At 41.5% G+C, this 27588-nt stretch overlaps 1 protein-coding gene across 4 annotated transcripts in view; it reads right to left on the reverse strand.

Moving 5' to 3' along the window:
* Window positions 1-1308: 1308 nt before the first annotated feature.
* Window positions 1309-27588, reverse strand: part of GXYLT1 (glucoside xylosyltransferase 1) — a 30064-nt gene continuing 3784 nt past the window's right edge. Inside the window, exons 1-8 of one of the 4 annotated variants that reach the window (XM_081928996.1) lie at window positions 25588-25881; window positions 21091-21183; window positions 15069-15243; window positions 13400-13525; window positions 10582-10833; window positions 8304-8427; window positions 6820-6992; window positions 1309-4307 (exon numbers count right to left, since the gene is read on the reverse strand). In XM_081928996.1, coding sequence (XP_081785122.1) covers window positions 4146-4307; window positions 6820-6992; window positions 8304-8427; window positions 10582-10833; window positions 13400-13525; window positions 15069-15243; window positions 21091-21183; window positions 25588-25709 — 1227 coding nt within the window. In that variant the 5' untranslated portion in view covers window positions 25710-25881 and the 3' untranslated portion in view covers window positions 1309-4145. Of the gene's footprint in view, window positions 4308-6819; window positions 6993-8303; window positions 8428-10581; window positions 10834-13399; window positions 13526-15068; window positions 15244-21090; window positions 21184-24366; window positions 24549-25587; window positions 25882-27588 lie in introns of those variants that run through there. The other 3 variants (XM_081928994.1, XM_081928993.1, XM_081928995.1) reach the window with 3 other exon arrangements.

Genomic DNA, 27588 nt, shown 5'->3' on the forward strand with positions numbered 1-27588 from the left:
AATGACCTGGTAGTAATCCTTGGCTGGCAAAGGAAAGCTGAACTACAATTATGGAAAAGATAAGACTATTGATCCAAGCTATAACTAAGTTCTAATCATTGTGGACCAGATGTTCCTTATTTCTCACCCGGAAATTAATCTAGTATACATAGCACCTGGCCAAACTGTGTATATACACACATGAACGCACACACTGGCTGACATAATTACAACATCATTCCAAAACCTGGTCCCCTCCAGTTATTTTGAACTATACTCTCATTTGTCCCAGACAGCATGGCCAACGGACAGAGTTGATGTGAGCGCCAACCCGAAACTTCCAGTGGACACCAGGTTGGGAAAATCTGCATTACAATACTTTCTTTCACATTGGGCCCCAAGTGCCCACCCCCTCTTTAACTGTAATTGGCCATGATGGGCAAGGATCAAGCTCGCTTGTGCTTTGTAACCCCTTTCTAGTCATCCTGTCCACATTTTGCATCTCTCCTTGCCTTAATTAGGGACAAGGGTGGCGCTGTGGGTTAAACCACAGAGCCTAGGACTTGCCGATCAAAAGGTCGGCAGTTCAAATCCCCACGACAGGGTGAGCTCACATGGCTCGGTCCCTGCTCCTGCCAACTTAGCAGTTTGAAAGCACGTCAAAGTGCAAGTAGATAAATAGGTACAGCTCTGGCAGGAAGGTAAACGGCGTTTCCGTGCGCTGCTCTGGTTTGCCAGAAGCGGCTTAGTCCTGCTGGCCACATGACCTGGAAGCTCTACGCCGGCTCCCTCAGCCAATAAAGCGAGATGAGTGCGCAACCCCCGAGTCAGCCACAACTGGACCTAATGGTCAGGGGTCCCTTTACCTTGCCTTAATTGCTTATGGGGGTTCCATTTGGAAGGGGGTTTCCATTGCCCAAACGGAAATTCTTGCGCTAATGGACCTATTTTGCTGGATACTGTCTCTGGCCACCATATTTTGGCATCAAAATAAAACTAGAAAGTTATCCCAATTAGAATTGTCAGGATTCATCTTTCCTTGCTGGGAAAGTTAAGGTTGGCATCTCTCATCATACTCAACAGAGAGCATGGGGCAAATGACCTAATGGAAGTAGCAGAAACTGAACGATGGCAACATGTATTACATCTGTGGTTGTCCAACATACAGAACTAGTGGGAATATTTTGGCATGAGGGTGAGGCCTGGTTAGGCATTTAAACCGAGAGGAATGCAAGATACCCACCCCATTTGACACCCTAATGTTATAGTTTGAGTGTCAAGATATACCACCCACTGGCAACTTCCTAAAAGAACAAGCAAGAAGCAGAGTAATACAAAACACAGTTTATGTAAAAATAATTGTAACAATGCTTCGCATAGGAGCCAACTGGCCTCCAGTTGTGTCCATTTTCTAAGAGAACATGTACACTATTAAAGTAAACTTACACCATGACTTCATAGAACTTAATTCTTATCTATACCCATGTTTCAGTATTAAAATGAGCTTTTTCATCACTTAGAAATCTGAACAATTGAGCAGTATATAAATGTACATAAATAAATTTAGCAAGACATCACGACACTTACTACTCGAGCTATAATTAAGAACTGTGAGACACGAAAAGAATAAGGTAATTCCTTTCAATGAGCCAAATGACAGTTTCCAAAATATGAAGGTATGTTTTGCTCTTAGTGTGGCGTTCACTGGGACAAGCATGCGAACAGCATTCCAAAAGATGGATGAGAAAGGTGACCCATTGCCAAATTATTTTCTGAAATAATTCTCCCCTGCTTTTTTAACATCTGTAAACTGAAGTAAACCTGGTGCGCGCCAGCTTTTGTCAACTAAAATTAACAACTAAAAATGAGATGTGGCATTAATTTTCACCAGTCAATTATCATCCCTCTAACAGTGAACTCTGCTGGTGAGTGCTAACAGGTTTTAAGCTGAAACAGAGCCACTGGGAAACAAAAGGAGGCATCAGCATGCTCGGAAGGTGGGGAAATCCCAAGGTTTGCAGAGGTACAAAAATTGTTTTTAAACCTAAGGGTTAAATCCCTACCCCGCCACAAAAAGAAGAAGAATCAGTCCATAGATGACTTAGCATGCCCAGTAGCCATGGAATATTCTGTGTCAATTGGAAAGGGAAACTGGTAAACGGGAGAGTCAAATGATCATGGCTGGCTGGCACCCAGAACTGTTAGAGCAGATACACTGCAAGATTTTGCTGCAGGTCCCACCTGTCATTCAATAACAGCAGAGGTTTCACATCTTAGCATGCACTGCATATGCCCTTTTCTAAATGTTCTCTGTGCTATATAGTAGGAGCTGCAGTGAGGAGAGTAAAGGATGCATTACATTTTTAGAGTTCGCTCTTTTAGCAGCTGGGGATGCTAAGTTCTGAGATGTCAGCCTATGCCAAAACAGAAGATGAGGGATGAGGAAACTGGGGCCCTCCAGATGTTACTGATCTGCTCCAGAGATCAGGGTTGTTAGGTACTGTACTCCAGTAAAATCTGGATGATCCCAGGTATCTCACACCTGCAAGAAAGCTAGATCCAGTTAGACAAGGAGGGATAACTTCCATGTTCCGATATGACCAACTTCATTCTCACTATATGTATAATATTATAATAATTAAGTACTGTAATTAAAATAGCATTTTATGCAGTAAAATATTTTGCAGTCATTAATTACTATTGCTATAGCAAACATATTAATTCCAAACCAACATTATAACGAGAGCGCCATATTATGAAATCAGACATTTGTAACAGCACAGATTCTGGCCAATCGTTTTAAAGCTTTGTTGCAAAATATACAATAACTATTTGGTAAGCAAACAACTGTCAAATCAGGATGAGTAACAGCCCATCCACACATTATTATTTTATGACTAAGCCTACTGTATGTGGAGCTGAGTGAATAAAATATTTTCATAATAAACTATAGTATATTTCACAACATGTTTTTTTCCTTCTTACAGAAGGGTCAGTAAGAATATATAAAAATCTTATTCAAATTTAATAAAAACTATATAAAATCTATATCATATTTTGCCTTAGTAAATCTAGCCGTATTATTTTGGCGTTCAACCATGTTAATATGTTGGTCAGGACCCAAAGAATCACACTAGCTCTGGACTTGCAAAGGGGCTCTGGGAATGGACTTCTCAAACCACAGCCTTCACGCCATGTTGCAAATTGCGTCTGATGCTGTTAAGGCTTCCAAAACTGGTTTGGGATATGGAAACGAGGTCCACTGTTCAAGGGGTTGAGGACAAAGAAGTCTAACTGGGCCAAGCTCTTTAGCATGCCTATGTAGATCTTTGGATCCCAGCTTTTGTTTATAGGAGTGGGGAACCTGTTGCCTTCCAGATGCTGTTGGATCCCAGTTGTCATCAGTCCCATCCAGCATGGCCAATGCTCATGGACAGCGCCACAGATTCCCCAATCCTGGTTTACGCCAATATATTATTAACTACATATGACACTAGCTTTGCTTCCACTAGGTATTTATTTCTAGAGTGGAAGTCCCGTTATTAGGTGCAGCTTACATCTAAAAAAAAGTAAAACATGATTGTCAAAATATTGTAAAATACAAGAGATGAAGACAAAGGCACATATAGATTGTCATCAGTCATAACACATTCCTCTGAAAACGGAATAACTTCTGAGATTTGTAAACAATTTGTTCTCACGCTTTTAAAGTGAGGTTAGTGCTGACTCCGTTACGGCAATGTTCACAGTTTTATCAGAATTTGAGATTAGGAATGACAAAGTGTACAGTCATTTATAGAGTCTAAAGACCTTCATTTGTATCTGACGCATTTGAGGTTATAAAGAAACTGAATTATATTATATGGAGGGGAAAACCTGAATGCAAAACTCTGCAACACTTGACTCAGTTACAATTCACCGTTGTGAAAATGTGTACTAACTGAACTTCAAACAGTTCTCTGCAGTGTGCTTTTCTTCCTGCAGAGAATTCTTCAAGAAGAACGGCATCTTCATTTTGTCCACACTGGGAGATAGTTCTTAGCATACTTCTCGACATAACAACTGATTAGAGCAATGTGCTGTTTCTTTCATGAATATCCTTCAGGCATCATATATTCTCTCACATCTGTGTTGTTTAATTCAAAAGTTTGGGGAGCCTATGATGATCACCTTCCTTTAGATCTTCTATCGCAAATGTCCCTTATGCTTTTGGTTAGCTGCTTTGTGAATACTTTGTATATTCTTCCACAGTAAGTGTGCTGTGTCTTTTGTAGCTCCAGTTCAAGGGGTAGCAACAAGGCATGTACCAAGTCATCACCAAATGAATACTGGAGGGAGAGGAAATTATAAATGCTGTATTAACAAGTCACAGTTAGCAACACAACTCAAACAGTACTGCTTTGGCCAAAACAATTCTAAAACGGCTTTCCATTGTTGCACTAAATATTCAGTTTTACAAAAGTCTCCCTAAATACAAGTCGTACTTAAGACAAGAACTAGTGAAAAGGTGGCAATATTCTTAACACAGTGTAATACGTAAAGACCTCTGGCAAGTTTGCAATATATTTTGATTACTCAAAACATCCAATTACTGTCAGCTTAAATGAATGCAAAATGGTTTTTGCACAGGAAACAAGCCTCAAAAAAAAAAAAAATCAACGTAACTATTCAGGCAAACAAATCTGAAAATGAATGTCAGGCACCTAAATTAATGGGTTAATTTACATGATCACATGCCTGCCACGTTGTAGCTTTGGCCTGAAATGTGTATAATTATCTCAGTATGACATTCTTTAAAATAATATATGGCTCTTATTGAGTTGAAACAGTAGAAAAAGAGTAATCTATAGTACCATTAAAGATGGGGCAGCTTCATTAAACTGAATTATGTACAAGCATACACAGTATTTAATGGAAACCTGAAGTAAAAACAATCATTAATCCAGAGTTACAGGTTATTTTACTACATTAGAAACCAAGTAATATGCTAACTTAACATTTCAAAATAAAATAATTTTGCTAATCTTGCTGGCATCAGGTCAGTATTGATCTACATCTTTTCTATGTGTTATGCATAAACAAAAACTGATCATAAATAAAGCTGAGAGATTTTCTTTTCTTAATATTTTTCTGGCAATACTCAAAGGAACAAAGAAATTGTATTTTTATGAGACCACATTTTCTTTCGGTGTAGTGCATTCTAAGGCCCCCAATAGTACTTTTCTTCATTTTTATACCTATATGACAACATGCAACAAAGCACCATTAAAATATACTATTGATCTTTGAAGGTTATATACAAGATAGGATGAACATTAAAATAAGCAACATTGCTACGTTTTACAGCTCTTCAGTGAGTATGCTGATATACTGATAAATAGTTTATTAGAAACCTTATTTGCAGAACAAGAAAGCTGAACAGTTATGCCAAGCATGAAAGACTTGCACGTGCATTTATATATTACAAACTGCACAAATTAAAGTAACTAAATTATACAGATATGAGACAGGAATAAGAGTTTGGAGAGAGAATAAAATGGAGCTTTCCAGTATCAAAGCACTGCTTACTAATTTCAACAATAAAATGGGAACAGAAGAATTGTCTAAGGCACTTCTGGTAACGCCTCCATTGTGGTTTGTCAGTGAACTTCTGGAAACTACCAGCATTTACTAAAGCAATATACGAAACTGAACTTCTGGTTATTTTTTAATGCGGTTAACAACATTTATATATCACTTGACTGAGGTAAAACCTCTAAGCGGTTTACAAGAAATATTAAAATTATCAATAAAGAACAGTTGAGAACAATTAGAAATTATTTTTTTAAAATTAACAGTAAAAGAGATAAAAACACAATGACATCTATATGTCTGGATGGGCTTGCTTTAGCAAAACTGTTTTAACCAGACACCAAACAGAGTACAGTAGTACCTTGGAAGTCAAACAGAATCCATTCGGGAAGTCCATTAGACTTCCAAAACGTTCGGAAACCAAAGTGCGGCTTCTGATTGGCTGCAGGAAGCTCGTGCAGCCAATCGGAAGCCCCGTCAGACATTCCAAAAATAGTTCTCAAACCGGAACAGTCACTTCCAGGTTTGTGGCGTTCGGGAGCCAAAACGTTCGAGAACTAAACTGTTCAAAAACCAAGGTACGACTGTGCAGCAAAGAGGCCTGTGTGTGATGTCAGTAGACAGAGACTTCCAAATCATAGGTGACATCACACTAAAAGACTGGTTTCTTATAACTGCAGAATGAGAATTATGAGCCACCTGAAAGAGTGCAAGTTCCTTAGATCAAAGTGGTCAAGCAGGCATATATGGGGAAAGGAGATGGTGCCATGTTCTAGAGCCCAATGTTGTGCTTCATCATGCTGAAGTTTAAATTTAAGCTTAGCACCATGCAGGATTGCAACTAAAGGTTGCAACCCTTAAGTCCACAGGGGGTCTCTCTCTCCTCTTTTTCAGATACTGGAAGCCAATACATTCAAAACCTACATCGATAGACTCCAAACTTCAAGGAGTCCACAATAACTCTTTCTTTCAAAACTTAGATCTAACTTTATGTCCTTCTGCTACTCTTAGATATTAAGATTTTTTTATAGAAAGCGTTCCTGAAACTTCAGTATAAAGTTCTCAAAATGTGCACTTCGCAGGTTAGTTAATAATTATTGGTCAAATGAAGTTTGAGGACCTGGTTGCGTTCATATTAACTGGAAAGTTAAAAAGGGAGATGCATAAAAAAAGGACAGAGTAAGATTTCAAACGATTGTTCTTAATTCTAGAAGTTAACAATAGTAGAGATGTCAATTCATATACCAGATTGGAGATTTAAAAGCTTACATTTCTTATTGCATCGTACACAGCTCGAAAAGCTGGCTGTTTATCGTCATGGTAAACCCCTCGGTTTCCGTGGAGGATGAATATTCCTTCTTGATCGACCTGCTGACAGTTGCTTCCATAAATACAGTGGTCAGGCCGATAGTTCCATTGGCAAGGAAAAACAAAAAGGCTTTCTGTGCAAAAACAACAACATTGCAGTGATTACAGGTAAGCCATTAATTAGTTCCAAGTTCCTTTTTAACTTTTGGTGTCTTATCAACAGAAGACAATAGTAATCATACAATGATGTCTACCTGCTTGCACAAGGGAAATCTGTGCAATGAAACGTCTCGTTTCTTTTCTCCCTTCCTACCCCCTTTCAACCCTCAACTCTCCAGAAATTGGGGTATATGAGAGATGAAGAGAGGAGAGGCCCACTCATACTATGATGGATCTATCCCAATATTTTAATTAAATATATGGTATAAACCACTAACAAGCCAGCAATGCATACAGTCACTTTACCCTTATTAATCTGATTTCTACTAGCCAATTGTAATTTCACTAAACGTATTCAGTCTTATTCAAAAGATGGGAGATCTTGCTTTAGAGATCAAGCTATCCCAACTATCCATTTGTATGCCACCTTTCTGCCAAGACACCAAATTTCAATACACTGGTATAAAATACTCTCGGGCCTACTTCAGAAGCTGATGCCAGGGTCCACAGCTCTTACACAACCCCAGGAAAAGTGGGGCTGCCCCAACAGTCACCTCAGGCTGTTGACGTTCCTTTTCAGAAGGTGTTGGTTATATGTTCCTTTGGCCTGGATTTCTTGGCTTCTGACTTCCCTTGGGGCACATAGGTCTTAAGTAGCCCCGGGGAAGATGCAACTTTAGGTAGTGGGCAAGTCAACAAAAAATGGCACAGAGTTCCTACTACATCCATGTCACTGGAGCCCCAAAATGAACTTGTCTGTACAATGTTTCAAGAACTACCATATTAACTGAAGCCTAACCCGGGTTGAAAGCTCTTTGGAGCTCAACAAGCGCTCTCTATTTATCAAATAGTTTCCCAGCCCTTGTTTTCACTCAGTCCCATGAAAGAAAGCTAATTAGAAATAAGTGAAATTCTGTGGGGAAATCCTGGCTGATATCGTGAACCAGAAACGACCGAGATTCCTATTAGCCCCACTCCAATTCAAATGAGATCTCAACCACACAAGCAAAACCACACCAAATCCGTTTCTTGGGTAGAATTTGATAGCAGCCGCTCTACAGCAGCTGTAGTACAAACTGAAACTTGATTAGTATGGAAGTGCTCTTATAGAAAAAGTTCATAGGAGATTAATTTCAAATACAGATGTTCTGTGATAGAGATGAGAAGGCATAGGGAAAATAACCAGACACATTATGAGGAGGGAACCATACCCATCTCTATTGCGTGATAGCAGTAGCATATGGATAGGCAAGATTCGAAGAGCATTCTAAAACAAAGCAGCTTACCTGGATTATGAAAAAACATAATGTTCAGAAGATCCTGATCGCCCCATGTTATGTTCAACTTATATTTTTTCAGCAACGGCATCAGAATTTCTTCCCACCGTAACCGTGCTGTAGTCATATCATTCTTCAACATCAAACACAAATGAGCAATATTAGAGCCAAGACTGGAATATAATAGATTTTGACATCTATTTTTTGGAACTCTGTTTTAATTAAGAGCCACTTTACGCAATCTCTCCAGTTCCTTTTAGGATTCAACTTATGGTTTGAAGGCAAAGTAGGCTACCACCTTGCTAAAGCTAAGCAGATCTGGGTCTGGTCAGTGCCTGGATGAGTGACAGCCTGGGAACCATGTACATAGTGCCTTGGGTTCCGGGATGAAATAAATAAGGAAATAAATAAGTTAAAGGCGTTCACATTTAGGCAGACTTTGAGGCTTGGTTAACCACTCACCTGCCTTTGTGTGTTTCATTTCACTATACATGATAATAATAATAATAATAATAATAATAATAATAATAATACAGCTTTACAACATGCTCCTGAAAATTCACTTAATGGACTATTGTAATGCGCTTTATATGTTCTGCCCCAGAAGAAGCTGTAACCGGTGCAGAATGTAGCAGCCACAGTACTGACAGGTGCCACAGACCAGATGCACATTAAAGGTAAAGGTAAAGGTACCCCTGCCCGTACGGGCCAGTCTTGACAGACTCTGGGGTTGTGCGCCCATCTCACTTAAGAGGCCAGGGGCCAGCGCTGTCCGGAGACACTTCCGGGTCACATGGCCAGTGTGACATCGCTGCTCTGGCGAGCCAGAGCCGCACACGGAAACGCCGTTTACCTTCCCGCTGGTAAGCGGTCCCTATTTATCTACTTGCACCCGGAGGTGCTTTCGAACTGCTAGGTTGGCAGGCGCTGGGACCGAGCAGCGGGAGCGCACCCCGCAGCAGGGATTCGAACCGCCGACCTTTCGATCGGCAAGTCCTAGGTGCTGAGGCTTTAACCCATAGCGCCACCTGTGTCCCCTAGATGCACATTACATCAGTCTAAAAGGGTAGATACACTGCTTGCCAATTTTCTTCTGGGTCCAATTCAAGGTGCTTGCCAATTTGCTTCTGGGTCCAATTCTATTTGGCCCCAAATATCTGAAGGAATGTCTCCACCGATATTGACTTGATAGTTTTGGTAGGCTTGGAAAGCCCTGCTTTCAGCACCAGCACCAATTGTGGTTGAAGGGGTAGTGGCCCATGGAAGGGCCTTTTCAGCAGTAGCCCCTAGATTACAGAATGCCCTTCCTTCCAGGGTGCATCCTGCCCTGGCTTATAGCTTTAATCAGTAGGTCAAGATGCACCTTTTTGTCTAATCCCTCTTGGCAATCACAGGGTCACGATCCACAATGGGCCACCTGTGCCTGCTATTTCCTTTTTTAAATGGTTCCACATCTAGTTCAGCCCTGATGTTTGGTTCTCCTTTAGGGCTACATAAATAGTACCCTGACTAGCTAGGGATGATGGGAGTTGTAGTCCAAAAACCGCTGGAGACCCCCAAGTTTGGGAAACCCTGAGTAAAGTGATAACAATGAGACTGGAGGGCTATACTAAATTTTCTGCAAATGTGGCAACCCATTTCAGAAAGAGTCTGTCAAATAAGAACAGAGTGCCCCATAACAGCCATTTGCCACCAGTGCATTGCATCCCATAAGCAAAAATCCCTGCAAAACTGTTAGGTACACCCCCAATTTTAATACTCATCCCAGCGTCTCTGAGTATTCTTTTAATAATGTCAAGAGCTGCAGTAGAGCAGCAGTTAATATAATTTTTCTAATTTAAACATTGGCTTATGTGCAGGTTATATGAACTGATTAAACAAGAGGCTTTAAGAACAACATGCACTAAAGCAAGCAGTGTTTTTACAGAAGTGGGAAGGTTGTAATAAGCAGTGTAGCAGCGCCACCTTCTGGTTAGGTCAGCATCTACACTATAATAGGCTGTTCCCATTATTTCTTTAGCAGGATAGTAATTCACAGTAAGACAGATACCGTATTCTATTTGAGTGGCATGTGAAGAAACGCCATAAGGAAGAAGCTGCAGGAAAGATCCTATCTTGAAAACCAGGAATAAAGCAAAAGGCTTCCATTAGAGAAAATTAAGCAGGATGATCTTCCTTGCAGGATGAGGAAAAACAATGTATGGGGAAATTGGGAGGTCAGTGAAACTGCATACATTCGGTGGAGAGAGTAAGCTTACCCTGGAAATGAAAGAACCAAAAGACATACCTTGAAATGTTTTCTTCTTATGCGGGTCATATTCATTAACATTACTCCAGAATTGATTCCAGTCTTTCCATAATACGGGTGCCTGGCAAAACGGTTATACCACCCGATGCGAGGTTCTTCATGTTCAGGTGCCATTGCAGCAATTTGAGTGGAATTGAATTTTTTCAAGAAGGACCAAATATCATCAACAGGTCTTAGGAACAAGATGTCCGTGTCAACATAGAGCAGAGAGTCCACATCTTTGAGGATTAACTGTGAAGGGAAAGGGTTTTTAGAAACAGGCTTTAAGTCAAACCCTAACCATGCTAAGACTCATCCTGGCCAATAAGCCACCGAGGAAGATCAGTATCAAGATCAGTATCGATTTCTCACCAATAGACAAACTTCTCTCTATGCTGCAGCTAGACTGTTGGTGGGGACATATTAGCACCAGCACATAACTCCAGTGCTCAAAAGCTTGCGCTGGGTGTTCATACACTACAAGGCCAGGTATATGAGGCCCTTGACAATTTGCATCCAGGATACCTGAAGAACCACTCAATCCCTTATATTCCTGCCTCATTGCTGAGGTCTTTGGGGGAGTCAACTGTTTGTGGCGTCACATGACACAGAGATATGTCTCCTGGACATAAGGAGCTGTGCAGTCAGGACTGTAGACCCAGTTTTAAGGAATTCCCTTCTACCTGAGGTCAGACAGGACCCCTTCCCTGCTGAACTACCGAAGTCTATTTTATCCCCTTCTATTAAGATTTTAGGTAAAGGACCCCTGGATGGTTAAGTCCAGTCAAAGGCAACTATGGGGTTGCGGCACTCATCTTGCTTTCAGGCCATGGGAGCTGGCTTTTGTCCGCAGATAGTTTTCTGGGTCATGTGGGCAGGGGGACGCAGGTGGCGCTGTGGTCTGAACCACTGAGCCTCTTGGGCTTGCCGATCGGAAAGTCGGTGGTTCGAATCCCTGCAACGGGGTGAACTCCCGTTGCTCTGTCCCAGCTCCTGCCAACCTAGCAGTTCAAAGAGACGCCAGTGCAAGTAAATGGGTACTGCTGTGGCGGGAAGGTAAACAGCGTTTCCATGCACTCTGGCTTCCATCATGGTGTCCCGTTGCGCCAGAAGCGGTTTAGTCATGCTGGCCACATGACCCGGAAAGCTGTCTGTGGACAAACACTGGCTCCCTCGGCCTGAAAGCGAGTTGAGTGCCACATCCCATAGTCGCCTTTAACTGGACTTAACTGTCCAGGGGTCCTTTACCTTTACCTCTTTTTTTATTAAGATTTTAGTAGCTATGATAGCCAGGGATCAAAAGGATGTGTTGTGTAAACAAATACAAACAAACAGCCTATAATTATTTTTTCACATCTGTGAATTGACTGCGCAGCATAGAAAATAAGAGTCTAATAATGTAAGCAGGTTCAGCTGGTGATTCACCACAGGCTAAAATTTAGTGCTACCCATGGGCTAAAACCATGGATATATTTTTTTATGTTGCTAAATTAAATGGTGACGTTTTAATGATATTTTCTCATTTTAGGGTATTTTATACTGCTAGAGATTTTAGAACTTTTTGTGTTTTATTGCTTTTAATTTTGGAAGCTGCTAGGAGCTCCTAGCATAAATAGAGAAGTGCACTTTTCTGAAGTCCTATTCAGGCTTCCTAAAGTGGTATCCGTGGAGGGGCTGCGTATGTTAGTCCCAAGGGAACTGCAAGCATGTACAGCTGAATGCATTTACAGCAGCCCAAGCAAAACGGAGCAATGGCAATAGGAATGTGATCGCCAAGAGGGATTAGCAATATGTAATTAAAGTCTTTGTCCCCCAAAGTGGCTTGAAAAGAATAAGATGTTTTTGTAGCTTGGGGTGTCAATACAGATGTATAAAAGAGTAGAATGATTAGTGGGTATGTACCACACATGCTACCCACCCCCATAACGCCTGGACCATATGGTCGGTTACTATTTCAGAGATACAGGGAAGAGGCTTGAGGAAGGGTACCAGCTTATATGGAGCTACAAAGCACACCCGGCTTGCCTATGGAGAAAAACACCATGTGTTCTAACCTAGCGAGAGAGCAAGAAGTAGGCGAGATTGGGGGAATACAAAAGATACAGATGGAAACACTGGGGTTAGAGAAATGAACAGCTGAATTTCCATCACAGCCTAGGACTCTATGGTCACCAGCGGGCTCTGGGTTCCTAGCAGCGCCGGCATCGTCGATTAGGGTGCGGATAAAATTTAAGACAAACAGAACCAGATCAATCCTGCTGCAGGCTCCAATCTGGCTCCGTATTCCCTGATAAAGTTCAGGTTTATCTATATCCAGGGCTGCTAGGAGCCCTCCAGTACAGTTTTTAAAAGGCAGATGGGGAAACCTGGATGGTTAAGTCCAGTCAAAGGTGACTATGGCGTTGTGGCGCTCATCTTGCTTTCAGGCCAAGGGAGTCAGCATTTGTCCACAGACAGCTTTCCGGGTCATGTGGCCAGCATGACTGAACCGCTTCTGGCACAACAGAACACCGTGACGTAAACCAGAGCACACGGAAACACCATTTACCTTCCCGCCGCAGCAGTACCTATTGGTCAGGTGAATGAGTGGTCAGGGATGGGAATTGTAGTCTCAAAACATCTGGAGGACCGAATTTGCGGAAGCCTGCACTAGATGTTCCTTCGTGACAGATCTAGAAAAGCAGCAAAATATATCCCTGCACTCCAAATTCGAGAGACCCAAATAAGCCAGATTACTGTGTTTGGAAGAACATCTGCATTTGATAAAGTAAGCTAATTTTTTAAAGTTACAGATTTTGCCATAGCCTCCATCACTTACTGGCAAGAAAAGCCTCTGAGATGCACAGGGCTTGAACAGTTTCTTCCATTCAGCTGCATTCTCAGCTGGAAACGAGATGGGGTATAAAGTATAATTAAATTTTCCTTGAGACGCCAAACCATCAAGCTGGGGAAAAGAAATTACAAAATTTTATTAAAGTCATACAATAAGAAAAAAATTTTTTAAAAAAAATCACAAGCAAATCTCCAGCTTGAGAGGCACCCTAAGTTTCAGAGTGGTCTCAGCACATACCACATACTACTGTACTTCCCAATCTGGCTATAAAACAGCAAAAAAATAAAAAAAAATAAAAATTAGCAGAGTAAAGTAAATCAAATCCTTGGATAAAGCAGGGATGGGCCTTCCTTATATTATTAGATTCCCAGAGACATAGCAGCCTCTCCCTCTATGCAGGTGGACAAGAGAGGTCCTCCCTCGCAATCCACCCCACATAGGACCACCACCATTGCCCAACCTCTGTCTGTGCTAAGATGGCAGAGGGCAAAAAGGCAGTCTCTACATCCAACAGAACCAAAACCTTTCTCTTCTCCCAACATGAGGAGCAGGAATATGCCTGTCAGTTTGCATTTCGTAGTACAGAAAGTATTGATCATTCTGATCTTTCCTATTCTAATTCATTCAAGAGGGTTCTGGAAGCTTCTTTGTGTGAAAGAAACAAGCAGAAGGTTCGTGATGTTTGGGTTATTCCTTCAGAGAAGCTGAGTACAGCTGGCTTAAACTGGTTCTCTTATCTTTTCCAATTAAGGTCATGTTGACTATAAATATAGGCCAGAAGGAGCCTGGTTTCACTTTCTCTTTCTATCTCTTTTCCTTCTAGTGTTGTGTTCTGTACATACCGTACTTTTCTGTGTATAACATGCCCCCATGTATAAGACACCCCCTATTTTGGGGGACTCAAATTTTAAAAAATGGGGGGAGATGGCACAAACTCGTTGAGCTTTTTGGGGAGAGGATTGCCCAGAGTTGTTGAGCTTCTTTTGGGGAGGATTGCCCACCCACACGTGCCGATAAATCTGCCTCTTGTCTGTCCCATCACAGCTGCCAATCGCCCACCCAAATGCCTCAGTGTTGGCCAATCAACACCACCCATTGACACAGCAACCAATAACACGGACAATAGCAGCTTACAGCCACGGCAACAAGAAATCAAATGTCCACCCTATGTATAAGACGACCCCCACTTTTTAGCACAATTTTTAAAATAAAAAAACCCTAGTCTTATACATGGAAAAGCACGGTAGTATGCTTAGTGTTAGTGCTTTGTAAGTTTAAGTTAAGTCTGCTGCTGCTGGATTTCTTATGGACAGTGCCAATCCTGAATATATTGGATTTGTGACCATTATGTTCATATGCCTTCAGTAGCAGTAAAGCTCTGCTGGACGAAATACAATTGCCTCTGGTCTATTTTTGGGGAATCCTACAACGTGTTTAAGATTTTGCTCTGCTAACTATACGTTGGGAGTTCTGCTCTGGATCAATATTGAGTCGAATTTCATGACAATGCCTGCCCTTGAAATGGCATACACTTCTTTCTTCTCGTGCTGCCCCAAATTCTCGCACTCCTGCCCTCACTTGAACTATTGCAAAGTATAGCAACAGTAACGATGCCCAATCAAAACCCCAGAAATAGGTGGTAAGGAATACTTACTATTTCTCTGAACTCGGTGTGTAATGGGTCCTCTGCAAAAATATGAAAGTGCAGGGGTGTGATGCTGAAAATAATGGCTGATTTCAACATGGTAACCGTCTCTTCCAACCTTTCGCCACAGGCTACTACGGCCAGGTGCATCTCCTCCAAAGGTTGCTTTTTCACAAAATCATATCTAAGGAAAAACAAGAAGAAGAAATAGTTGCAGGTGAAACCAACATAAACATGTTTACACTGTAGTATTTTAATGGGAAGATTTATGCACATGTTTTATGTTGAACATGCTTTAAAATCCAATATATTGTTTATTATCTGAGTGGAGTATACCTCTGGGTATAGGGTTGTATATAAATTCAATAAATAATAAAATTAAAATTTGGGGAATTGGCATTATGACCTTGGAGGCAAATGGTACAGACAAATGAGATGTTTCCAACTTTCAAACCAGTTCTTATACGACAACATTTTTTAAAAAAAATCATAATATATTTTAATTCCTGGATTACATGCTTTTATACTATTTATAGAAGGGTATTTTTCATTTTCCTTAAAGGACCTGAACTCTTGCATAATCATGTTTTGTTTAGAATATAGCCCATTTTTACACTGCCATGTTACAACAACTCCTATCCTCTGCCCCTGAATTATACTTCAGCAGCTAGGCACTCTTTTGTTGTAAGTGTAATAGCACTGGCCACTGACTCTGGTTCAATAAAATGGCACTGCAACAGTAATCTGGACAGATGGCCTATATAAAATGAGCATTAACACTAGGTCAGGTTACTGGGTGCAAACAGAATCCAGGTGTGGCAGCTTCTTTGCAATTTCAGAGACAGAGTCAATTGCTAGGCCCATACAATGCAAATGAAATGAAGTTATATTATATTAACAGAGGGTAAAATGCATTTATCTGTCCCAAGGTTAGTCAGACTCCAGACCTATCAACTCACTAATATTTGAGCACTAGAAGTTAGTACAGAACTCAGTGCAAGAGGTTTGGTAGCAAATACGGTATCGTTCAATCACTTTAAATGAAGAAAGGCATCCTTCAGACTTTCATTATTGTTTTGCCACATGTTTTATTTTGTGACGTTTCGACTTTTCCTTCCAGTAATCAGTTCCCCTTCTGTGATGGGAATTTTGAGGTCTTAGATATATGTTAAATGTTCATAAGTGTACCAACCAAGCACATACATAGATCAGCACAGGAAGAACGACCTGGAACCATTTTGATTCCCAAACTGTCCCAAACTGACCAAATGTTTTCTCTGCAAGGTCAAAGGAAAATGGAAAAGCCTCCCCATTGTCTTTTCCTTCACAAATCCTGTATTAAGGGTATATCTGTGTTTGAATAGGGTGTGAGCCTGTGACCTGGCTCAGGAACTAAGTATTTATCATTACAAAAGACTAGCCAGGCTCCCCAGGAAATCCAATCAAGTAACCTGCCAGACAAGAGATAAACAATGACAGGAGAAAAACAACATTCAAATTTCTGTTTTTTAAGACCGCCTTTTCTGTGATGTAGGTATGATGTATCTGAGGGGTGGTCTTAGGTTACACCCCTTCTGTGATGTATGTATGATCTACAGGGTGGCCATTTCAAAATTCTTTATAAGGCCTTGCGCGCCATTTTTCTGGGTTCCTCCTCTCTCCTGCAGGTGAGGAGAGCACCCTGTTGCAACAGATCAATAAAGATCAAGCTTACTACCTCCTTTGCTTCTCAATATTCTCTGGTTGGCCTCTGTTATATTCTCTCCTACCAATAGGGAACCTATGTAAGGACTCTATATGGGCTCTTGGATAAGGGAAAAGGGCAATTTTTGTTTACAACACTTCCAAACATTGCATCCTCTACCCATTACAGTTGTGTTGGAGCCCGTCCAGACACAACTGGTGATCTCGCATAGCAAAAAAAAAAAAGGGGGGTGCTAGTTTTTGCACTATTGTTCAAACTCTTGTTATCTTCCCTGTTTAGATAACGGAAGTCTTAGGAATGGTTCAACAGTGGAAATCCTGCAGGCAAAGGATGTAACACACAAACAAAACGTGCACATGTGAACAGGAGCAAGTGCAGTTTGCTCTCATTTTACACATAAAAGAGCAGTTAAGATAAGTAGTGCCTTGACCCGGTTTATATCCTTGAGACTCACATCCCAACCCTGCCTGCGTTGCCTGCCAGACTCCTTCCTGTTAAAGATGCTACTGCCCAAAATAAAAGGAAACCTGGAAAGTTCACTGGAGTGGCAAGGGTAGGACTAACAGGATAACATAGGCTGGATCTAGACACGTCAAAGAAGCAATTCAGCTAAATGTGTTGCAAACTCATACAGGGAAATCTGGCAGGGAAAGACTAGACTCCACAGTGCCATCTGGTGTCACAGTGTTCTATCACATAAACAACGCATATAAAAAGCGCTTTTTCTTTACCAATCTAGCTGAGTCCCAATATGCAACATAGAATAAATATTATATGGTTATGTCCTCTGATCCACTCCTTTTGCTGGATCTGCTGCACTCCAGATAGGTCAAATATAGGACGTACAACAAAGGCTTGGTCAAAGGGTAATATTTCATCTTGCAGTATCACCTGCGCTTTGAAGGAAATAGTATCCATAGGAAGCCATAACCCTCAAAGCTGCCTTTCGAAAAGCTATTCTACTCATTCCCCACCCCTGCATACTGCTACTTCCAGGGAGAAGCATATTTTAACCTTTAAAACAGAGTAAACAACCAAAATCAATGAAACAGTTCATAATATAACACAGTGAGTCAGCAGGAACAAACAACAGTGTTTTATAGATTAGAGTTGTGTGCATAGGTTGTTCCCCTTATACCCCCATGTTCATCTGCAAATAAGCAAGTGTAACATGCCCCCCCCCCCGGTGATATCCAACCCAGTTGTACTGAGAATAGACCCACTAAAAGTTAATGGGCTTAAGTTACTTAAGCCAATGATATCAGTGATTTTGCTCTCAGTATGACTGATGTTGGATAGTATCCCAACTTCTCACAAAGAAATGGACACTGTAGTGGGCTGCCTTTGAAATTTCCAACTATTTGGGTAAGTCACAAGACTCCTCTCAGCTATTTATTTATTTATTTGTGTGTGTGTGTGTAAATACACATACAAACTTATGTATTATGTACACCTCAATTAAGAGTCCCTGTGAACATCAGGTTTCCCTTCTGCCGTAAGAGAAAACACCCATAAAACACACAACTCTTCATTGAATGGGCCATTCAGTTCTTATAAAAGAGAGACAGAATTCTATCTCAAAAGTAACTAGCACATTCTTCAGTATATTGAATACAGAATTATTGTTTTATACATTTAAAAATCAGGTTTTTTATATATACAATTAAAAAAGAAAGACTACCTGAGCTGTAAACTATAGATCTTAACTATGATTTACTGAAACAGCAGAAGACAGGTGGGAAAGAATAAGCAAGCACAAAGCTCAGGTACACCGACTAACAGTTTAGTGTTGTGTGTCCAAACCAGGCCCATTAGTCAAGAATTGTATTTATTGCTGCAATGCATTATATGTAGGGCTGTGTCTGAAGATGGTTGGGAAACTTCAGCTGGTGCAGAATTCAGCAGCCAGGTTCCTCACTGGAGCAAGACGGTTTGAGCACGATACACTGATCCTGGTCCAACTGCACTGGCTACCAATTAGTTTCCGGGCCCAATTCAAAGTGCTGGCTTTGATCTATAAATCCTTAAACGGCTCAGGACCACAATACCTCAAGGACCGCCTCTTTCCATATGAACCTACCCTGGCCCTGAGTTCGTCTTCTGAGGCCCTCTTTTGTGTGCCCCCTACTCGAGAGGCCCGGAGGGTAGCAATATGAGAACGGGCCTTCTCTGCAGTGACTCCCCATCTGTGGAATGCTCTCCCCAGGGAAGTCTGCCTGGCGCTTTCATTATACACCTTTAGGCGCCAGGCAGAAACATTCCTCTTTAACCAGGCATTTGGTTGACCTGATTTACATCCTATGCCCTTAAAAAAAATTGTGGGGGGGTATTGGGCTGCTGTTTTTATTTGTATTAGGTATTTTGTGGTTTTATATCTTGATTTTATTCTGTGAACCACCCTGAGACCCCCGGGTATAGGGCGGTATATTAATAATAATAATAATAATAATAATAATAATAATAATAATAATAATAATAATGGGGAAAATGGACTATTGAGTTATCAATGACTCTAAGATTCATGTGATACTTTCCTGCATCTCTCCACAATCATCCACAAAGCCCATGTGGGTAATCTTGTACATCTTTTTTTAATGTCGCAATTACTTGTGGTCTGCCGTGCTCTCAAAATTATTAGTCTTTATTATTCTACTAATCAAACAGTAAGGACAAACACCATTTTGTACTGTAACTATCAGTCTTGCTTTTGTAAAGTTCTGGACAGTTATATTCCAATCTTGTGTGTGTTCCCTTGCAAGTAAATCCCACCTTGTTCAATGAGGCATGCACAGGATTACAACCTTTGAACCTGACTGCACAGTACACATGGTTTTGTGATTCTCCCCTCACCTGCCCCAGAATTCTGTTTTGACAAGGTTACAAGACTGCACGAATGTAGGATTCACCAACAGCAGCTTAGCTTACTTGCCAAAACTTTTTATGTCCTCCCTACCAATTCTTCAGGCCCACTAGCAAGCACAGAGGGCTTCAGATATAGAACACTGCCTTGTGCGGAAATACCAGGAGAACAGATGTTTGCTTGCTCAAAGTCACTCCTCTCCCACTGGGAACGGGGGAGAGTTCTTGTACCTTTTCCTCACAAGCAGACCCTTCTCCACACAAGATTCCCCACAGCAAGTCACCTACAGCACCTTTGCATTTAAAAAAAAGTTAGGGAAAGCAACCACCAAAGTAAAGGCAAGCTTCAGTTTGACTCTTCACTCTCAAGTCATGTTGCTTAGTATCCATGGGCGTAGCTTTGATTTATGTTATGTCAGGCGGGCACAAAACCCACATGTCATCATCCTCTGTCTGGCTCTGTCAGTTGCATCACTAGAATGTGCCACAACATCACCCAAGCGACCTCAGTGAGCATTTCAATTTCAAATACAGTGGTACCTTGGTTGTCAAATGTAATCAGTTCCAGGAGTCCATTCAACTCCCGGAACGGTTCCCAAACCAAGGTGTGTCTTCTGATTGGCTGCAGGAGCTTCCTGCACTCAATCGGAAGCCGCAGAAGCCGTGTTGGACGTTCAGCTTCCAAAAACCATTCACAAACCAGAACACTCACTTCCGGGTTTGCGGCATTTGGGACCCAAAACGTCTGAGTGCCAAGGTGTTTGACAACCAAGGTACGACTGTATTCAGATTATTTCTATTTTTGTTATGTATTTTTATTTATTTACGTGATTTGATGGGGGAGGTAGCTGCCTCCCTCTGTGACACCCTGGTTAGTATCTCTATACAGTCGTACCTTGATTGCAAAAGCCTTGGGATGTGGACATTTTGGCTCCTGAATGCCGCAAACCTAGAAGTGAGTGTTCCGGTTTGTGAACATTTTTCAGAAGCCAAATATCCGACGTGGCTTCTGCGGCTTCCAACAGAGTGTGGGAAGCTCCTGCAGCCAATTGGAAGCTGCGCCTTAGTTTTTGAACCATTTTGTGAGTCGAATGGATTAAGTTTGGCAACCAAGGTACGACTGTATATATAAAGAGAAGACCAGCAGAAATCCACCTCTAAGACTCTGATGCAAGACCCAAAGTTTGGGATCATAATCCTAGGTTGCATAAAGGTTCGATTTAGTTGCAAACCAGCATGTTTTAACATGCATGCTTGTTCAAGAAGTATATATGAATTTCAAAACGAGAAACAAGTTTTATTTAATGAGTTAGATCATGACTGAAATCTAGTAAGACTGTGAGTGCTAGAAAGTGAGGGGGGAACCAAACTTTTTATAACCGCTTCAACACTTTTTAATATATTCAAGTATGTATTATTATACCTAAAATTAGCTAATTGAGCAATCAAATCTCTGTCAAAGCCTACCTACGAGCAGCTTCCCAAAAGCAGTTCCTTCCACAAACATCAGAGGGCAGCATCCAATAGGAATTCCAATAGGATACAGACACATTCTTACACCTAACAGGATAAGACAGAAACAATCCTGTATGAATGTTACTTGTTTTATTCAGCGGTTGCAATGGAGCATTCCTGCTTGCGCATTTAAACAAAACTAAAAAACACCACCAGCTACTAATTACAGATAAATGACTGAATGTAGAGCTTCATGTGTTGTGAGTGATATTAGTTTATATCATATAAGGATGTATGTTACCAGGATCCTGAGCATAAAGCCCAAGAGCAATTCTACTGATAAGTGAAATGCAGAGTAATCTGTTGTAGGAAGTAAATACCACCCTGTTCAATGGGCTGTACTGGCATTGTGACATTTCTGAAACCCATCCAGTGACATTTCTGAAACACATCTGATGATTTCATGGTACCAAAGGTATATTTTAAAACAATTTTATGTTTATTTGCACAAGCCAGGCACTTCTGGGCTACAAGTAAACATGTGGAAACATGGGGGGGGGGAGTGGGCCTGTTTCCTTCCTCCCCCCACCCATTTTTTGCTGAAACAAAAATAGTAAAAAGAGGGTGGATGCAAAAATCCCAGTTTTGGCCAAGGCTTCAAATTTCTAGCTGGAAATTTATGCTAACGATTATTTTCTGCTTGCTCTACTGCATGTTTCCATGTTATAAATCATTATATCTATTCACAAAGCTGAGTATGGTTCCTTGTTTAGCAAAGGTGGGGCATCTACACACAAGGCGGAGGTTTCCACAGGCTTATGTGAAGCCCAAGTTTGCAGAAGTAGAACAATTATTTGCAGGTGAACCTTAAGTGGTTGCATAATTGCTGACTGACCATTGGTGAAAAAGAGGGGAAACATTGAGAAGAGCTATGGAATAGAATATCATGAGCTGGGGCAGGGGGGCAGCTGCCTCCCCCCCCCCATAAAGTAAATAAATAAAATTACAGTCATACTTTGGAAGTCGAACGAAATCCATTCCGGAAGTCCATTCGACTTACAAAAACCAACCAAGGTGTGGCTTCTGATTGGCTGCAGGAAGCTCTTGCAGCCAATCAGAAGCTGCACAAGCCCCGTCGAAAGTTCGGCTTCCAAAAGAACGTTCAAAAACCAGAACACTCATTTCCGGGTTTTGATCATTCAGGAGCCAATTTGTTCGGGAGCCAAGGCTTTTGAGATCCAAGGTACTTAACTAACTGACCAATTGTGTCACAGATAACTAGGTTCTGCCCCCCCCCCCGCAACATACAGCCTGCCCACCAAGGGGGGGGGGGAATCCTGGCTACGCCCATGAAAGGTATAGCTAACTGTCTGGAACACTGAAGAACAGCAGAGCAAAGTGTTATAGGCCTGCACACAATATATTTTAAATGAAGCAAAAACTTGTATGCACAACTTACTAAAAAATACAGTGCTATATATTCTAATACTTAATTTGAAACAGGAAAATATGCAATGAGGAATGTGAAGATGCTCAGCAAAGGCTAACTAATAATCTGCTTTAGCCCCAATGACACAGGCCCTTGGGAACGCAATCCATCAGGCATGGTAAGTTCCTATATTCCCTGGCAGCTGGTTACCATATTGGCCTGCTGACGTCCACTTTAGTTGTTTAGCATTTCGAAGTGAAAATTCTGTCACAATGGTTCAGAACATCAAGTCTCAGAACTGACACAGAATGCCATTGCGAACCCAGGCAACAAAAGAGAAAGATAAAACTAAGATCCATATTGTGACGGTATCGTTAACCAGCTTTTAAGATTCATCCCTATGAATTGAAAGCTGCAGCAATATAGTTGATCTGATACAGCAGCGTCACTAATGCTGAACTGGGCGCTTTCACAAGCTAATTTCAAAGCCTGTGATCTCCACACAAAATACTGCTGAGAGGTCAAAAAAGGATCTAATCCCTTCTCCTCCCTTCTGCAGTTTAACTACACTAATATAAAGAGACCAGACAGCATTTGCACATATCATGCAATTAAGATGTGTGCCTCATAAGACAATTAATGTATATTAAACTGAAACTCCCTTTAATAATAAAAATAGCTGCTGCAACACTTGCACAAGAGCCAAGGAAGTTGAGACTTCACATATCCAGTCTTAGGAGCTGCCGTGCCCAAGAAGCATCTCCTGAAATCAAGCTATTGGTTTAAAACCAACAACAGCTTTCCTATTTAAGAGCAAACTCTCCATCCCTTTTTAATTACACAGCTCCAACAAGTCAATACGAGGCTGGTTTAAAATAGACAACTGTGGAGGCGGTGCAATGGCAGAAGTGTGTTTTATATCTTTTGCACAGCGCACCGCGTAGCGTCACAACCACCTTGGGCAAGAATCCTGCTCTCATTTGAATGTTTCTGGTTTACTCCTTTCCGCTAAAAGAACTGGAACAGCAATTACCGGTAGGTAGTTCATTGCATCATAGCTTTCATCTAGTAAGAAGCAACCAGAAAGATATGTACAGGCATGACCAGTGATCTTAGCAAGCAAGTCGAATTATCAATCCTCGCTTTACATATGGATATTTAAACGATCAATTATCTTAAGATACGGGTTCACTTTGATGTACGGTGTGATTCACGCTTTAAAGTGCATCAACAGGAAAGCGCAACCTGATCGCGACCAGCAGTACTGGAAAGAAGTGGTTTCTCCTTTACATAATTAAACCATCACCCGCTCCCACATGTTCAGCTTTGATGTAGCAGTTAAGTACAAAAGTAATATGTATATATGCAGGGGAGTACCCAGGGGTTGGCTAGGCTGGCCCTCGCCAAAGGTGCAGGTGCAGGAGGGAGAGAGAAGAACCATACCTTTCTATTCTGGCTTGGAGTGGCTAGGAGCCAGCCATTCTGGGTGCATTTGCAGAAGAGTCCAGTTGCTAGCGTGGGCCATCGCAGCAGCCCTGCAGGATCCCCGTCCCCAGTTGGTGCTATTAGACATGTGACTGGAATGCCCCATAAGGTTCAGAGGGAAGAAAGACAGAGAGACCTGGGGAGGGTTGCAGGAGGAGGAAAAAGGAAGGTATGGAGAAAGGAGGCAGAAGGGAAAGTGGTGAGCAGAGGGGAGAGAGAAAGGCAGGAAAGCAGGTAGATGGACCAACTGACGAGAAGGAGGAGAGGAAGTGGAGTGGAGCAGACCTAACCACGATGGCCCCAGAGGAAGTCACTGTCATAGTGTAAAAGCCAACGAAAAGCAAACTTTTTGAGTTTTTGGTCTATAGTCTTACCGACTTCGGAGGCACTGATACAGCTCCTTGCAATGGGCGCAAAGGAACCTAGGTACGCCTCTGTATATATGTCTTTGATTTTGACCTTCTTTATAACAAGGAACCAATAAGGATCCCTCCAGACTGGTGTGTATCATTGACATAATGATATCCCATTAGCGGCAGGTTTATACTGGACTGTCACCACATCATTCCACTTCTGTGATATGAAAAGTTACCGGATTTCAGCAGGAAGCTGCAGGACACACACATGGCAATTGGAAATGAAGCAGTACGGCCACTCTAAAATGTCTGCAGGCATAAACAATGCTGAAACCAGTATCACGTATAACCACCCCAATACCATCACAAGCACATTAATACAGTGGTATCTCGGGTTAAGTACTTAATTCGTTCTGGAGGTCCGTTCTTAACCTGAAACTGTACTTAACCTGAAGCACCACTTTAGCTAATGGGGCCTCCCGCTGCTGCGCCGCCGGAGCACAATTTCTGTTCTCATTCCGAAGCAAAGTTCTTAACCCAAGGTACTATTTCTGAGTTAGTAGAGTCTGTAACCTGAAGCGTATGTAACCCGTGGTACCACTGTATCCTTTAAAAGAAAACATTCCTCTTTACCCAGGCATTTTGATGGTGGAAAAATACTGTTCCTGGTAGCACTGATAGTATTAGCTGTGGGAGTACATATGTGATTGCTTCACATATTTTTAGAAGCTTTAATTGTTTTTACATATGTTCTTTTGTTGGTAATTGTTTTGCTACAGTTGTGCTTGCCACCCTCGGCTACTTTGGGAAGAAGGGCAGGATATAAATGTGATGAAGTAAAATCATCATATATGCACAATTGGAGGAGTCCTAAGCATCTGAAATCATAGCGCTTAGTTAGTACAACACAGTGCTAAGTCTAGCATTGGCTTTTACCCACTAGCACAACTTTTTAGACATTTGTGAAGTTTAACAGCCTGCCACTGAACTAATCTCAATAGGAATTCTCAAAGTCTCAATAAAATAAAAGGGTGAGAAGCCAGACAGGCACAAACTATAAGTAGTGTCTTCCAAGAACCACTAAAAGTCCAAGACTACCAACCATTCCACATTCTTACTCCCAGAATGGAAGAGCAGATGGAGGGGAAAGTGGTATCCCAGAGTTTTTTGTTTAACAAGCACAGGAAAGCTGTCTGGCATACCACCGGGTGAAGAATACTAGCAGGCAATGGTGCTTACTTCTGCTGCTGGTCTTTACCGGCCAAGATGGAAAGGGATGCAAACAGCAGCTCATGACCTTTATTCCTGGTCAATATCAATTGCAACCTGCATGTGAAAACCCGAAAAGGTAAACCTCCCATATCCTGAAGCTGAGAGCTGTCTGTCTATAAGAAAAGGTGCCTGAAGAATACAAACCATGAAGCTTCCCAAATCATTTCAGGAACAAATAACTTCTCCATTCTGCTTTCCTGTACTCCTGCTACAGGAAATGGGAAGAGAATATAACAATACCATGGAGACCTAGACTCTTTTCCGGGAGTCAATGCCTTCCATACTAATCACTGTCCTCCCTGCAAGCCCTAGACACAGAGGTTGGGAAAGGAAAACTGAATAATGCAGAGAAATGGGGGCAAATGATCACTGCCCTGATAACGCTGCTATCTCCTACTCTCCAAGCCACAAATTCCTACTTGGGAGGGGCTCAAAATAACCTTGTTTCTCAAGAGCAGCAAAGTGACTTTTATCAGAGGTAAGAAGAATGCATACAGTGTTAGATTGATAAATATTTTAAGTCAGGAATAATATGGACTGCATATTTTATTTTATTTTATTTTAAAAAAGGTCCCAGATTCACTTTTTATGACAGAATTCATCCAGGCAAAAAACAGAATCATTTCTGGGCAGAGACAGTGTATGGGCTGTCAGGAAAAAAATTTCAAGGGACAGTTTACAAAACAACTAATAACACAATTTCACATGTGCATGCATTTGTCTGTAGTGGTTCCCAAAAATATAACCCTAACCAATCATCTGAGAGAGTCTGGAATGCCTGCAGAGGCTTTTCTGCTCATTGTCAAAGCCATCAATGACTCATAAAACCTGCAGGATTTCTGCCAGGTCATTAGTTTCATTAGAAACCAACTAAGTTTGTTACCGGTATAAGCTTTCGTGTGCTTGCACTTCTTCAGATATCAGGTATCAGATATCAGGTATCTGAAGAAGTGTGCATGCACACGAAAGCTCATACCAATAACAAACTTAGTTGGTCGCTAAGGTGCTACTGGAAGGAGTTTGTTTTATTTTGTTTCGACTACGGCAGACCAACACAGCTACCTACCTGTAATTAGTTTCATGGTTAGGATACAAAGGGATGTGAAAATTGCATATGATTAAATTCTCCCCCCCCCCCACTTTTCCAAATAAATAATTTTTAGAAAAAGCCTATTATATAATTCTGTAATTGCCAATAGCTGCAAAGGCACCTTTCAGTACTTCCCTTGGAATCACTACCGCATTCCTTGTGAAGTGATAAGGGTGGTTCTCTTATCTCCCTTTGAGAAAAGCAAAAGGAGAAAAGATGAAAGAGCAATATTCTTTCCCACTTCCTCTTTCAGATCTACGTTCTTTTCAAGTCTCATACTGGCACCCTGAGTCTTGATGCCAAGCCACAGTCACAACCACTCCTGACTAATGTGGGGCTTCAGCTCTGTGCTGAACTTAAAGTTCCGTGCCAACTGCAAGTTCTACAATGACATGTTCCACTGGGGAACTCCCAAATGGAACCAACCCACATGGGGCTTGCAAGTGATGCCAAATTTAAGAGGCCCAAATCTAAGTCCTGCTTGCCAAGGAACTCTTAAGAGTGTTCCAAATTGCTCATTTACAGCCATGGCTTTCCCTGCCCCATGTCACATGGTATCAGTTGGGTGTGGCTTGAGAAAAATGATCTCACAAGCCAAATTGAGGCCTAGGGGCATGAGAGCAAATCTGGCCTGCTGAATAGAGCTTCCCGAAGCCTGATTTAGGGCATCGGAAGACTTTCTAATTTTCCAGTACTGTATACCCATATCTCTGACAAAAAACTGTCACAGATTCACACCGGTAACAGTATTAAATTGCATAATAGAATCATGGAAGGGACCCCGGCGATCATCTAGTCCAATCCCCTACAATGCAGGAATATACAGCTGTCCCGTACGGGCACCAAACTTGCAACCTTGACATTATTAGCACCAGGCT

This window comes from Podarcis melisellensis (assembly GCF_964234715.1).
Source record: "Podarcis melisellensis genome assembly, chromosome: 10".
Taxonomy (NCBI): Eukaryota; Metazoa; Chordata; class Lepidosauria; order Squamata; family Lacertidae; genus Podarcis; species Podarcis melisellensis.